The sequence below is a fragment of the Diabrotica undecimpunctata genome, chromosome 7 (genome assembly GCF_040954645.1).
Source record: "Diabrotica undecimpunctata isolate CICGRU chromosome 7, icDiaUnde3, whole genome shotgun sequence".
Lineage (NCBI taxonomy): Eukaryota > Metazoa > Arthropoda > Insecta > Coleoptera > Chrysomelidae > Diabrotica > Diabrotica undecimpunctata.
Genome location: NC_092809.1, coordinates 142,057,650 through 142,073,647, shown reverse-complemented (window position 1 = coordinate 142,073,647; position 15,998 = coordinate 142,057,650). Strand labels below are relative to the sequence as shown.

Genomic DNA, 15,998 nt, shown 5'->3' with positions numbered 1-15,998 from the left:
GGCAAATATTTCCTTCCTGGAATTTTTCGACGCTTATAAGGTTGGTATTACGCGAGGTTGCTAGCGGCATTCCCTTTAAATATAGCACGAAATAATTATAGCCGAGGTACTAGGTTATTTAACTTTTGGCATCGCCATTATTTACCGATGACATATGAAGTCATAAGGCTCGAGTATTTTTCTAAACGCTGTCAGATCCACATACATTTTAATTAAACGTGGAACTGAGATATTTAATAACATTTTCGTTAAGTGTAGTGTTTTAGTAAGTGAAATATATTATTAGGAAGATGTAATTTAAATATTAATTAAAGTTATTAACAAATGTTGACGAATTGTTTAAATAAATCCAATTATTAGGGAATACTTTCAATAGTTACTTTACAACGACAATATGCATATTAAATATATAAAAATTACAATTTCTTACGTCATTTTCTTCCTACAAGTATGATAGATTTGCCTTAAGGTTAGCTTTAAATTGATTTTGTCTTATATCGGTTGTATTTATTGCTCATCTTCTAATTAACGATCGGCGCCTTACTATTTTCAGGGTTTAGTTGGTCATTCTTTATATACTTTTTCCTTTTCTTTATTTTCTGTATTCTTTTTCTGTATTTTAGAGGTTCTCGGTATTGGTGTTATCTTTGGTTACATTTTCATTTACGCTATATCTGATAATCTTTGTGTTTTGATTAAGATTTCTTAATGTAGCTTGTTATTATACAGATCAATGTAACTCAAGAAGAACCTGAAATTTTAAAATCTAAAGTTCTTCATGCAATAAAGTCAGTTAAAACCAAGAAAGCAACGGGACCATATAGGAGGACCACAACAGTGTTCTAGTTAAGCGTTTTAATGACGTGTATATTACCAGTGAAATTCCTGAGGAATGGCTTAAATCTGTTTTTATAGCAATTTCAAAGAAACAGCGGGAAAAAAGCGTCAATTACAGATTAATTAGTCTGATGAAATAGTACTAGAAATAGAAGTCATTGTAAAGAGACCCAAATGAAACCCAGTTTGGATTTAGAAATGCGCTGTGTACCCACGAAGTACTTTTTGACTTAAATGTACTTGTCCAAAAATGCCGCGACCAACGTAAAGGAATTTATGTGTTTTTCATTGATTATGAAAAGGCTTTCGATAGGATTCAGCACGGAATGCTTTCGAACATATTAAGAAGATAGATATCTACGTACCATAGAAAACTTGTATCGAAAGCAGAAAGCAGTCGTATGAATCGAGATTAACAGACGAATGTTACATTCAAAGAGGTGTCGGGCAGGGATGCATTCTATTCCCGCTTTTATTTAATAACTCGCTAACCTTTGTTAGAAAAAGCACGAGAAGATAAAGAAGTTTTTTTTTCAGTTATAAAGTATTTTTTTCTGTGCCTAGATACTTTATTTTCGAATATTCCACGTCCATCACTTATTATATTACTTCGTCCGTAAAATCGTCTTATCATGGTTTAATTTTTTTGCAATGACTAGAGCGTCGTCAGTCTTTCATTATATATCCTTTTTTTTTGTAATTTCTCTCTTTTAACAGCCCTCGATGAAGTGATGTTTAAATTCTTTTTGTTTTAGTTTTGTCGTGCTATTCGCACGACATTACTGCAACCTAATGTCATGTCTTCAGTTGATCCGCGTGTCCTTATTTGGTTAGGCCATATTCATACATGTCCTGCATATCTACGAAAACGTCCCCTTTCAGGTTTTGGTACGTGTTTTGTTCGGATTTGGAGATTTCCCCGTCGTGCTTCTCGACTATGCCTAAAAGCGTGGTTGCTACTTCCGTCGAATTCGTCGTTTCGAATATTCTTGTCATCCGCTTTTATTGCCTTCATCTGTAACCCTAGACAAGAGACCTTACAAGATGCTATCAGTCAATCCAGTTGAATCTTGGTTTTAATAGAGATCTTACTCTTCTGTCCCTCCTCTTTGATTCCAGGTTGGAACCGGCTACATAGAGTGAAAAGCTACTTATTTCACCTCAGACTTAATGCAGGCAGAGTTCTTAAATTATAAATATTTATTACCTATATTATTACATGTGTTTTCTATGTCCTATATATCCAACCTCCGATTGGGAGACGGGACTTAAAGAAGGCGTCGGTCTGTAAGAGTAAAGAGTTTCGCGGCCCATACTAGTAATATAATTCTATTATAATTTCATCATCTTGCGGTTCTACTAGGGAATCCAGAGAATTTTTAATACGTTAGTTTTCCGTTGCCTTCTTATCTTTATCATCATCATCATCTAGCCTTCATTTATCAGGTACACTGCTGGACATAGGCATCCCTTAAACTCCTCCATTCTTGTGCTCTTTGTTCCCAATGGGCAACTGGCAATTAGCAAATTGGTAATTGGAAACAAAGTTATCCTTATGCCGTTGATTATTTCATTGGTTTAACCATCTTTGAAACCGATTTATGTCGACAAAAAGTGCCCCTACATTTTCGAACTTGTGCTCCCGAATGAGTCAAACAAACACTGAGATATCTTAAAAATTAATGAACAGAGAATAAACTAGAAAATATAAATATAACGAGAAATGTTCTTCAACACAAGACAAGAATATTTAGAATCGAATCGTTTTAAGCTAGGACAACAATGTTGTCCCTCTTATTTAGAGATTTATCTATTTAACATCAAAATGTCGGTATAAGAACTGTAGTAAAATGTATTAAAAAGACACCCATTTTTATAACCTACCACAAAAAACACTTACATACAGAAAAACGATTAATGGCAGTGAAAAATAGTTTTTGGCGTGTAAAAATGATAATTATCAAATAACGGGGCATAGAATAAAAGAATAAAAGAAATAATAAACAGAAATACATCATATACTGATACGATATAGAGAAAACATCACTGTATACAAATAAAAACTGCATGCAAACTATTATACTAGCGAATAGCAACAAACTTGCCGTTTTTGTTTTTCTCGTTAGATAAAAAACTCTTCAAATTTCAGTCGTAAAACCATTATCTTCCGCACTACAAATTAGCTACAATGTAATATCTATTAATACAAATGCACTCGTTAAAATCACATGTTCAGACCACCATGTGTTCCTGATATATTTTTGGGGAACCCTAAAAATATCTTATCCATTCATGATCAAAAAATTGAAGCTTCTAGTACGGCGAGTGACGTGCTATGTTCGATATTGCTGGTCACGTTTCAAATGGATCGTCGTGTCACAAGTGCATATTTCATCTCTGATGTATTATTCAATAGTTAAAAGACGAGTGTGTTCCCATAGTAATGGGCTTTTAGTTTTGAAAGGAAAACATTTAGAATTCTAACAAGATTTTATGAAGAAGATTTGTAGTAATTGTTTACTAATTTTTTTTAACAATCTAAAACATCACCAAATGCATTGAATTAGCTTGTATATAGATATGTACAACGCTTCTTCTCCGTGTTTTGAGCACTTTGCTGGTATACCATCGATGCCTCGTGCCTTATTATTTTTAAGTTTTTGAATTGCCTGGGGTATTTCTTCGTATGTCGGGTATAGGTCTTCTATTTTATGTTTGATGTATTTCTGCTAGATTTGTCTTTTAACAGTTGATAAAAGTATTCCTTTCAGGTTTTTTGATTTCTTTATCATCAGTAATAAGCTGTCCGCTGTCGTATTTAAAGGATGTTTCCTGTTCTTGCTGGGTACCTGGCAATGATCTCTGAAACTCCTTTAAAGAATTGTCTTACTTGGTTGTTCATCCGATTTTCTTCTATATCTCTGATTATTTACTCTGGTACTCTTTCTTTTTTATTAGTTTCTTTTCTCTGTTTTTGTCTGTTTATACCTTTTTACTGTTGTGCGAGGTATTTTGTAGCATGTCCCTTCTAGCCATGTTTCTTTCTTTTATATACACTCGCGATCATAAAATCCGGGTCATCTTGAAAATTTCAAGTTTCTTCAATATTTTTGCCTCTGGTGCAGTAATAACCTTTTTTTTTTGGCTAATGTATTTTTTATTTGTCATCAATGTTTGTTTTGAAAGAAAAAAAATGGTTTTTTATTGTTTTTATTGAAAAAAACAAAAAACAAATCAAATTGTTGATAAAACAGACATACGAAAAAAAAAAAAAAATATGGAAAATACAGAACGTGGTAAAAAATCAGTGAAATTTCAATGACCATTATTGTGTATTGCCTCCCCTTGCTCTAATAACCTCTTGCAGACGACGGGGCATACTCTCAATTTTTTTCCGGATTACATGTTGTGGTATGTTATTCCACTCACTCACTAACAGATCCTTAAGCTTCTGTGCGTTGTTAGGAGGAGGTGTATGGGTTTGAATACGTTTTTTCAAATCGTCCCAGAGATGTTCGATGGGATTCAAGTCCGGAGACCTAGCTGGCCAGGCTACCCTCGTAATTACAACTTCGTCCAAGCATTACATACTGATCCTGGCAACGTGCGATCGCACGTTGTCCTGCATAAAAACGGCGTTTTCTCCAAGCCCTGCCATGTTGGGCATACCATGTTCTTTCGGAATCTCCGTAATGTACCTTCGTGCAGTTAGGGACCCATTTTCGATGAAGGGTAATTCTGTGTGGAAGTCGGAAGATATACCTCCCCAAGCCATGACCAAGCCTTCACCAAATGGCATTCTTGGAGCAATGCAAGCTTGTGAAAATCGTTCACCGGTTCTCCTCCAAACTCTTACACGTCCATCGGATCCAGTTAGTCAGAAACGGGATTCATCTGAGAATAACACTTTGCTACAATCGTTATTTCCCCAACGCGCGTATTGTCGAGCAAAAGCTAGACGTTCAACTCGAGGCACCCGGCGAAGTGGCGGTCCTCTAGCCATTACCCGAGAAAATAGTCAAGAAGAACGAAGTCTTCTTCTGACTGTTGCAACACTAAAATTGCGATTTCGTGCTTCCTCTAGACGATTTTGATGCATAACCGCTGTTGAGGTCCGGTTTCGTAAAGACTGAAACACAAGGAAACGGTCATCTAGTGCCGTGGTCGTTGTTCTTCGTCCAGAGCCAGGTCGCCTGGTTAGCAAACGTACCTCCTGAAAGCGTTGAAGCACTCGTTGAACCGTAGAAAGGCTTACGCCAACAGTTCTTGCGACTTGCCGTTGAGTGTGACCGTCTTCCACAAGTGCAACAATGTGTGCCGTTTCAACAGTCAAAGGCATTTTTGTCAAAAAATAAACACTAATAATGGCACTAATAAACACTAATGGTGGCAATAATAAACTTTGTCCGTTGCATTTTAACAGAAAGTCGAAGCACAAACGAGACATTTAAAACAAGCGGAGTTACAGGTAGCGTTCATTTTGGGAAGTGTGCACTTTACCGCGAAATTGGCACTATTGGAATTCTTTGTTACAAAGGAAACCGCAACAATTCTCAGAAACATGCATTAGTTTGTATTTGTGTTATTATTATTTACGATAAAGCTCGTTAAAAATGAAATATCGGTGATTTTCAAGGTGACCCGGATTTTATGATCGCGAGTGTATTTCAGGCAATCGTCATCGAACCATTTTTTTGTTGTTTTTGTTTTGTTTCCTAGTATTTTATCTGATACACTCGTCAAAGTTAATTTTATATTTTTCCAAGCAGAGTCTATGTTGTTATAATCACCCGTTCGTGTTAGAGCTATTTGTATAGCTTTTTGACATTTCTGCTCTGTCTCATTTTGCCGCAGAACTTCGTTATTCCATAATGTTGTTGGCGTATTCTTGTGGATTTTTTGGAACGCTTTTCTTTTTCTTACCTTTCTATATAAAGTTTTTTAGTAACCAAAAAGATGTACCAGAAGTCCTTCCGTAAGAAATAGAGCCGACAATTACAAAAATCAAAAGCGGTAAAGCAAAAGGAATATATGGCATATCAGTGGAACTGCTTAAATACGCTGGCAAAAAAACCTGGAAAATCTTAGCAGGCATATTTACGTACTGCCTAAGATCAAGATCAGCAAACATAATTCTCATTCATAAGAAAGGTAGCAAAGAGGATATCAAAACTACAGACCTATAGGTCTACTACCATTCATATACAAGACATTAAAAAAGATCATCAACAACAGGTTAACGAATGCATTAGATGCTGCGCAGCCAATCATATCCAGACGCTTCGAGAACTAATGACTTGAGCTAAAGAATATGAAATACCGCTAGCAATAACCTTCATAGATTTCGAGAAGGCTTCCGATTCTATATATCTCAAGGCAGTAATAGAAGCTTTGACCAACCAAGGCAGTGACAAACCGTATATAGAGACTTTAGCAAATATACAGAGACAAGCAAAAGCTAAGGTAAAACTTTATGAAGACACTTCAGAATTTCCCACTACCACAGGAGCCACTCTTCACTGCAATTCTAGAAAATTTATTTAGCAAAATTAACTATCAGAACAAATACCTATCCATTGATGGAGAATACCTCACCCATCTAATATTTGCAGACGACGTCGTTGTGCTACTAATTCTGTAGAACTACAAGAACTTAACAATAAAGTTGGCCTAAAAATGAACTTGACAAAAACAAAAACCATGTAAAACGAGCTAGTGGATGTCTAATATGTAATAATAAACAACACTGCATTTGTGACAGTAGACGAGTATGTATACCTGTTATATTCAAATCGAAGATGCCACTCCACCTAGAGAAAAAATCATTCGATCCGTTTATACTACCAATCATGGCATACGGCTGCGAAACCTTGGATACTAAAGAAAGAGATAACAGCGAAACTTAAAGTCAGTCAAAGGCCAAAAAGAATAGAATAGATCAGACAGAAAACTAAGGTGACTGATGTAATCCACAAAATTAAATCTTTAAAATGACAGTGGGTGGGACATTTAGCGAGAAGAACTGACAATAGATGGTTCACTAGAACTACACAGTGGTATCCAAGAGGCGTCAAGAGACCAAGAAGACGTCCAAATTTAAGATGGGATTATAACATAAGGAAACAAGTCGATACATGGCACAGAAAAGCGAATATTAGACAATCGTGGGTAGAAATGGAGAGCAACTATGGAAGGAAGGCTGCACCATAATCCGTAACATACGCTGTTAATGATGATGATAATGATTATATAAAGTTTTAATGTTTACCATCATATTTTTGTAAAGTTGTTGTACTGCTTTTATATATTTTTTTGTATATTCCTAATTTTTCCATTGCTAAGATAGAGCGTTAAAAGTGGTACACTATTGTATGCCTTTGTTACATCTATAAAGACTACATGAGTTGAAAGGTTGTGGGCTAATCTTTTCCCAATAACCTAATTTAGAGAAAATATGCTGTCTATACAGGATCTGCCTACATAAAAGTCATATCAGAGTTCGAGTTAGTACTAAATGTAAGTTAAAAGTAAATTAAAGAATTGACTTGTTTTGACTATTCTTTTTTTTTGTTTGTTTGTGATTTTTTTTTTATTTTTATTTTTATTTTTATTTTTTTTTAATTTTTTTTATTATTTCCTTATATTACTTTTTTTGATATTGTATGCAATATGTATATATATTTTTTATTTTGTTTTGGTCATCTTTCATAATAATTTTGTTTTACATATTTTTTTTATTTATTTTTTTTTTTTTTTTTTGTTTATATTTTTTCCATTTTTTTTTTCATTTTTTCGTATTAAAAGGTTTATTACATGATTGGTGTGTTGCAACTTGCTTACAAGTTTCATCTTAATTCTATGGTTAAAAAGTTATAGTACAATATACTGTTTAAAGTTTATATTTACAATTTCTTATTAACTGATAAATACAATTAAAGATTTCTACGTTTCCATACAAAATTAATTCATTTATGTGAAATGGGAAACAGACATTTAGTTTTCGTAAGTTTTCATATAAACATGTAATATTTCCTTGTTGGTTTACACATTCTAATAGGATATGTGTTAAATCCATATTTACCACAAGTACAGTTTGGAGTGTCTGCTAGATTCATTTTGTACATTCTTGAAGGTGTTAGAGCATGATTTGGCCTTAGCCTATTTATAGTTTTCATGAAACTTCTGTTGGACTCTGAATAAAACCACCTTTTTTTAAGAAGTGTGGATTGCCAATATTTAAAGGATGTCTGTCTTTCGGATTCCGTATAATTGGCTTGCCATTTTAATTTGAGCCGATGTTTACTACATACATCTATATCTGACACCGGTAGAATATTGTTGTCTATGGTTTCTCCACTTGATAATGCTTCTTTTGCCAAAGTATCTGCTATTATATTACCCTTTATCACAGAATGGCCTTTGATCCATGCGATAATAACTTCTCCTCTGAGCTTTGAAACCTCGTAGTACAATTTTAAAATCTCTATATCAAGATGAGTCAATTGCTTGGATTTATTTGTTACACATAATCTTTCTACTGCAATTTTACTGTCTGTAAATATTACACAGCTCTTCATTTCTGTTATCAAAGCGTGAGAAAGAGCAAACTTTAAACCCAGCATTTCGGATGTGTAGATGGTGGCTTCATCAGGTAACTTATATTTATGCTGTTGTCCAGAATACTGTTGGTATACTGCGCAAGCAGTCTTATTTCCTTTTTTTGAACCATCAGTAAACATATAATAATAATTAGGCTATCTCTTCTGAATTTCTGCGTTAAACATGGGGCCTTGGACATCATTGAGAAATTCTGTCTTGATTTTTATTGAAGACAGCACATGAGGCTTTTCAGTATAAACTGGTGGAAGATGGCCCTTATAAAGTACCTCTTTGAATTTAGACAGATTTCTGTAGCTTATCGCCACGAGTGGAGATTTTTTCTTAAACCAATACCTTTTAGTCAAATCTAAAATAGCCAGATTGTGAATATCTTTGAAAAATACTTGGTCTCTGCTAATGGTACGAGCTATATATTTGTGGGTAAGATACTGCCTCCGTAAATTCAATGGCGGTTCAACAGCTTCAATTTTCATTACATTAATTGGTGTAGATTTCAGATACCCAAGGCACAAGCGTAGGCGCTTATTTTTCTGTACCTACCTAAATTTTTGTTAAATGGGTGTTCGATGCGTTTTCATACAAGTAACAGCTATAATCGAAAACAGGTCGTATCATAGATCGATAAAACATTAAACTAATGTTGGCATCTGCACCCCAGTTTGTTTTACAGAAAGCTCTTAGGATATTCATAGCTTTTTCGGTTTTTGTATGATATGTTGACTATGATCTTTCCACAAAAGTTTTCTGTCTAAATAAGTTCCCAGGTATCTGATACAGTTTTTAATTGGAAATTTGAATTGACCACAATTTATATAACCTTCTGGAATTCTATGTTTTCTAGAAAAGAAGCAGATTTCTGTTTTGGATTTTGATAATGTTAATCCATTTGATTCATAATATGCATGTATTGATGGAATAGCTGTTGTTAAATTATTTTTAGAAACATCAATTGATTTGTCTGATGAGTAGATGTTTTTAATATGTGATTTTGTCCACTCCGCTGGTAAGTCATACCGCTGTGTTAATAATTTTAGACAATAGTAGACTATATTAAAAATCTTTTATTCATAAATATATTTGTTGATATCTTACGTTGAAAAAACGTAATTATCTTTTAAATTACCTCGTATGATACTGCCAAACCTTATATTAAAAAAACAAGAACATCACATCGAGAAGGATTCAAAAATGTAAAAATATACAGGGTGTTCCATTAAAAAAAGATAAGTTTGTTTTACCCCGTAAATATGGGTATTCTGCATATTTGAAAATATTTTTAGGGTATGGTCCTATTTGTGTGTCCAACTTTTATCTAAATAAAGCTTTCCGTATCACGACAAATGTGTAATTGGACTTTCCCGCACTAATGCTTCACCCTGTATGTGTGTGTATGTGGTGTGTGTGTGTATGTGGTGTGTGTGTGTTTGATATGTTGCTTTAAACTATAAAAGTACCACGACCTTAGCTTAATCATAATCCGCAGATGTATTATGTCTCGCAACAATGTAGATATTCAACAAATAATCAAGGTGTTAGATAATTCTATTAATTTAACTAAAAACTTGTTGTGTGTGTTTTGTTGTTTCCCAGTAATTGCGGCTTTTCGAAACGGTCGTAATATGCGCCTCCACATCGTTTTGTGGTTTTCGGCTAGGATTAGCAAATGTGCACTCGACCTTGAATATTGCACTACCATTTTGCATTTGACAATGAATACAATATATTTTTAGGTCTGTAGGTAGGTATTCCATAAAATTGACCTTGCTCTTGAATTACTTGGTTTTAAAAAAACTTGCTGGTTTTTTAGGTCTGGTTTAATGACTTAATTATAATTACACAACCTCGTAGATTAGCTATTAGTTAAATAAAAGTGTTGGAAATAAAAATGCTCGGAATTTCTTAGTAATAGAAAACGTGTATTATTTAAACATAAATATTTTTTAATATTTATTTAACAACATAATATAATTTATAACAAAATATCCTATATTCGATTTGGAAATACATGATACCACAGTTAATTAACACACTTAATTATTGCCTAAATGTGTCAATTATTTGTTATTTTCGATAAGCACTTCAATTATGTAAACATTACATCCCAGATAACAATATGAACTTAATTCAACTTGCAACAAGTTGGAAATATCAAAAAAGAAGGTTTACTTTAAGGTTGCCATGTCAACTGTACACGCTTGCAGCTAGTTTATAGTTACAATGCGACAAACTTGCTTGAAGTTTGTTTTTATAACGAATATATCAATGTTGATATAACAAACTTGCTTAAGATTTGTTTTGACATATTAGCTATGGTTTGGAGGTCAGGCCATGGAGTTGGGGCGTCTCCATTGTAAAAATGACGTGCACCTATTTCCTCCATGCTATGGCATGCTGGACGAGCCATACAGTCTATAGTCAACACGCCGAGGTATGAGCGGGAACACAAGGTGCATAAATACTCATACGCTTATGAAACGCACCTGGCGCATCATAAGGGCCTTCACAAATTACTCCTTTTCAACTTGTCTTGAGTGATATGTCTTTAATCTTTCCTATTAGCCTCTCTTGGCTAACTCTTCTTTCTTCCGATCCCGAATGGCTATTAGGTTTCCGAGGGCAGACGGGTCACCATATTTCCTTCTACCTCATACCCTTCAGGTCTTCCAGTGTGGCGAGTCATTCAGTGTGACGAGTCATTCACCGAGCGATTGCCGGTATAAGCAATCCCCCACTTACTGACCAACGGCTTCGGGCGGATGAGTTGGTAAGTGGTAGGGCACTCTTTTGTCCTGAGATTGTGAAATCGGCCTCCAAGGCGGATGAACCAAAGAATTGGTCAACGGCATAAGGTTGGGGAAGCACAAGTAGGGCAAACACTCCATTAAAGATCCTCAGAGATACGCCCTAGTCAATCAATCATGGCAATGCTCAATACTAAAATAAATTCCGGAGTAAGTCCTCCGATCGGGTCTCCGGGAAGACAGTTTTGAGTTTACCAAAAGATAATAAATTGAAGTGCAGAAATAATATCAAGATCTGCACATGGAATGTCAAAACTTTACACAAAGCAGGAAAAATCCACAATGCAATACAGGAGATGAAGAGAATGCATATTGAAATCATGGGAATAGCAGAAATGAGATGGCCAGATTCTGGAGAAATACAAATAGAAGATCACAAGGTATATTACTCGGGAAAAAGATGGATCACATGAATATGGAGTCGGAATAATCATATCACCCAAAGTTGCCAAATGCGTTACTAACTTTACACCAATATCAGAAAGAGTGATGTTACTACAAGTAGAAGCCAACCCTATTAATATAAACATCATCCAAGTCCATGCTCCGACTGCAGACAAAGGGGACGAAGAAGCAATTGAGTTTTATCAGAACATCAACAGCATCATACAGAAAATTGCTCGACAGGAAGTTCCCATCATTATGGGCGATTTTAATGCCAAGATTGGAGCTTGTATTAACTACAATTTACGCATGTAAAATTTTGAGGTTATGCTGCTAGATACATAAAACCCAGTAAATAACAATAGATATAATATGGACCACTTTTAAATAGTATGTAAATATATAAATAAAGTATAAGTAAATCTTATCTCAATTCCACCAAAAAGGATTCAATAATCAATTTCACAACTAAGTAAAAAAACTTTGTGTTAATTCTTCTTTATTTCGTTTTATTGTAAATTTTGATTCTGCGATGTAAGCTTTATCTTTGTATAGTAATATTGCACTAACAACCGTAACTAATACCAAAGAATAAATTAATAACCGCGAGTACTGCAACAACAGTCAAAAATGGAAAAACACAGAATGGGTACTTCGCCCACTGCTTAAGTTACTTTGTAACTTGCAACTGATGGCGCGCACGCTCGCATGATTTGCAGTAATGTTGCCACAAATTTGAAACATCATCTTTCGACTATCTCCCGCAGGTAATGATCTTCTGTAGTTGCACCAATGATTTATATGACTGCTGTGATTTCTCTATTTGGAAGTTTTCTCAACGTCTCTTCCAACGCACTAGATATCTTTATCTTCAGCTTCTCTTTTTGGAGTATCTACTTGTACTACATTCAGATTAACTGGACTGGCATTCAGTCTGACAACAATTATCCGATTACTAACGGCTTTGTCATCATATACCGATTAGAGATTCTTTGTTATAGTTCGCTCACGACAGAACCTCCTGAGGAATTCTGTCTTATAGATATTTCATAATATACGTATACCAAAAGATCAGTAAAAAGAAGAAGACCAAATATATTGTTTAATATATTATATATTATATATCTTCTGTTCATCTAGTCATATTTATTTCTGTGTTTTAAGTTTACCTGTATTTTAATCTTTGATTTAAATAATCAATCATTTGAGTTATACATTAATGTTTTATTTTGGAGAACTTTATGCGCGATACTAGAAGCTTTTAAAAAACTAAAAAAATATGATAAAAACCAAGCAATATGCACATACTCCTTGTAGTTACTACACTCGATAAAAAGTCTATACTCTCAGCATCCCTTAGTTCAAGAAATCCATAGGATTTACAGCACTCGCTTTTCAAGGTGTAAATGACACGATTATCTGGCTAACATCCCATATCGGCATCCCCGGTAATGAAAAAGCAGACCAAGCTTCTTGTGTAAACAGTCAATCCTTAAAAGCCCAACATATTCAAATCCGTAATGGCCTTAAGCAAATATTTAAGCAACAACAGTATCATACCTGGCAAACCCCCTGGAACACAATCAAGAGTGCATTACATGAGATCCGGCAGACTGTTGAAAAATTTGAACTTCCAACAATATCTAGAAAAGAAAAAGCTGTCATCCGAAGATTAAGAATAGGACATACCCGACTCACACATGAATACTTAATGAAGTCCGAGCCGAAGCCCAATTGCTAAATCTGCTAAATAAACTTAAGTCAAATATCAAAGACATTTTAAACTGACCCTATCAAGTCTTTAACCTAATTTTTTTCTTGAAAGACATTCAGTTGTTCAACAGAATATGACCCCTTGTTTTTCATGTACTTTACTTAATTATATTATATTATTTAGTCATAGGTTCTAAGCTTATAGATTAACTGTAGCAATTAGTAACATGTGCTTTTTGTATTGTACACAATATTGTTTGTGTCAATGGTCATTGCAGCCGAGACACATTAATTTAAATAAAAAAAAATTTTAAAATCAACATATTCACTACTGAATTTGTCAATAAGCTTTTATATAATATATTAACGTTATCAATGGTGTTTTAAGTTTGCTATCTTTATTTATTTACATAATCTACATTTTTTGTTTGTTTCAATGCAAGTCTGGTTTCCTTTTAATGTTAATTTAAATAATGATAAACTCTACCTCGCGACAGAGGTCTTCCTTTACGAACTGTCGTGCGGCAGACTCATTATCTATTATAGTAACATTAGTGTATTATCTTTAATCGGCTCTATTAAAAAAACTTAACATTTGCCGGAAGCAGAAAAATGTTATATAATAGATTGTGTCGGTTTGGTGTTTCAAACTTTTTATATAGAAAAAAGCAATTTTTTTTTATATATATAATATATATATATATATATATATATATATATATATATATATATATATATATATATATATATATATACAATGTGTTCCACTTTAGATTTCCGCGGGAGTTATATGTGCTTTCTGTAGTTTTCGGGTTTGACTCCGCGTTGCATTATTTTGACGACGTTTCGGCAAGGTCGCACTTGCTATTGTCAAGTCAGGTAGAAGCGCTTTTTGCTGATGCTTGAAGTTAACTCAAGCATCATGAAGAAGGCGTTTTTGTAGGCCTTGACATTAGGAAGCTAATGAAAGATGACAATTTTGAGAAAACTATTACACTTACAGCTTCTGATCAAGATTGAGTTTTAGTCATAAAACATACGTGGCCGAATATTTGATAAAGTAAGAAGAAACAGACAAGAAATTTTAGCTTATTCGGGTTATATTTTATATCTCCAAAACTTATTCTAATTTCACTTTTGATCGATCCATTTCCGTTATTTCTTTCAGATGAACACAGCGACAGCGAAGAATCACACATTACCACATCGACGAGGTTGCCGAAGACATTTCAGCAGAAATCGTACTACAACAAACTACCTTACTCTAGTCAATCGACCCCGCGCCGAAAGTACCAACATGAGAGTACCAAATCCACCCGAAGCAGCAGTACGGCTAGCGAAAACAAAATTACATTTAATGAAGGTGAGAGATAATATTATAATCTATAGTTTCATATTTGATTCGTCTAATACTATTATTCTTCGTATTTAACTTAGACGATCTTCCTTTTGATCTAATCGCTTTTTTGATCTTTCCAAGCTGCGATCTAAAAGATATTTTGTATATGCACTAAATCCATATTTACGTTATTATTTACTTTACAAAGTAATTCGTAGTATACCAAATGAACCAATGAAATATTTCAAGCAACAATGACGGAACATTTAACAGTACTAATAAAAAAAATTGTAACACACAGTAAAACTCTATGGGGATCTATACTGCTTTGAAAATTTTTGCTAGTACCGTTTTTATGTCAGAGCTCATAATCCCCACTATAATTTCTTGAGCCACTCAAAGAATTTCAAAATCATTGAAAATGTTCATGTTTAATTTGTTGCAGAAATTTTAATAGACAAATTATTTACAATTATATACAATTTGTTCAAGACTAAAACAGTGTTAAGTAGCAACTGAGTTTCATCACTGAGAAAGTTTTTAAGTGTTAACCAAGACCGAAGTTGGAGAAGCAACCATTTATAAACTTATAAAAACGAAAGCAATAAACTGTTACAGAAGTACCGAAAATGTAAAAAAAACAAAAAGAAACCAGAAAATAGACTATCCAGCGTGTTTCGAAAAGGTATGTCATAAATTAAATCACGCATTACGGGGACAAAAATAAATTAATTGAATCCAACTTACCTTAGTACAAAAGTGTACACAAAAACAGTTACAGCCCTTTGAAGTTACAAAATAAAAATTGTTTTTGTGCATTATCTCCTAAACTACTTGACATTTTGTAATAAAAATGGACACGTTACTTTCTTGTTCTGAAAGCATTTTTCATAAAAAAGAAACAACAAAACCTAAGCGCACAGGAAAATTTTTAAGGGGGTGTGTGCAGCCCTTAATCCCCTCAAACTTTTGAGTACGTTTAAATCAAATGAATTTTGTGGCATCATTAGTTTGACACATTATTTTTAAATTTTTTTGCCTCTTATCACTATTCAAAAAACAGTTTTTATTGAGTTACGGCCCTTTTCATTAACCTTTAAAAAATTACATGCAGCAAAATAAATGGCTTAAATTAATTAACAAGTACAAAAAATGTGTATAACCTCTATAAATATGATATTACAATAAATGTTCAAAATGACCCTCATTTTCTTCAATACACATTCGATATTGTTTTAATAAGGAAAACTGAATGCGCTGAAAAATCATATTTTTCTGACGAAATTGATTTGCAGCTTTAACTA

The 15,998-nt window shown here is 33.8% G+C and overlaps 1 protein-coding gene across 2 annotated transcripts in view; it reads left to right on the top strand.

Annotated features, from left to right (window-relative positions):
• The window catches only part of LOC140445949 (uncharacterized), a 181,860-nt gene that overhangs the window by 77,519 nt on the left and 88,343 nt on the right, over positions 1 to 15,998 (top strand). For both annotated transcript variants that reach the window (XM_072538399.1, XM_072538400.1), the window contains exon 2: positions 14,524 to 14,718. In XM_072538399.1, the coding sequence (XP_072394500.1) occupies positions 14,524 to 14,718 (195 nt within the window). The remainder of the gene's footprint in view (positions 1 to 14,523; positions 14,719 to 15,998) is intronic.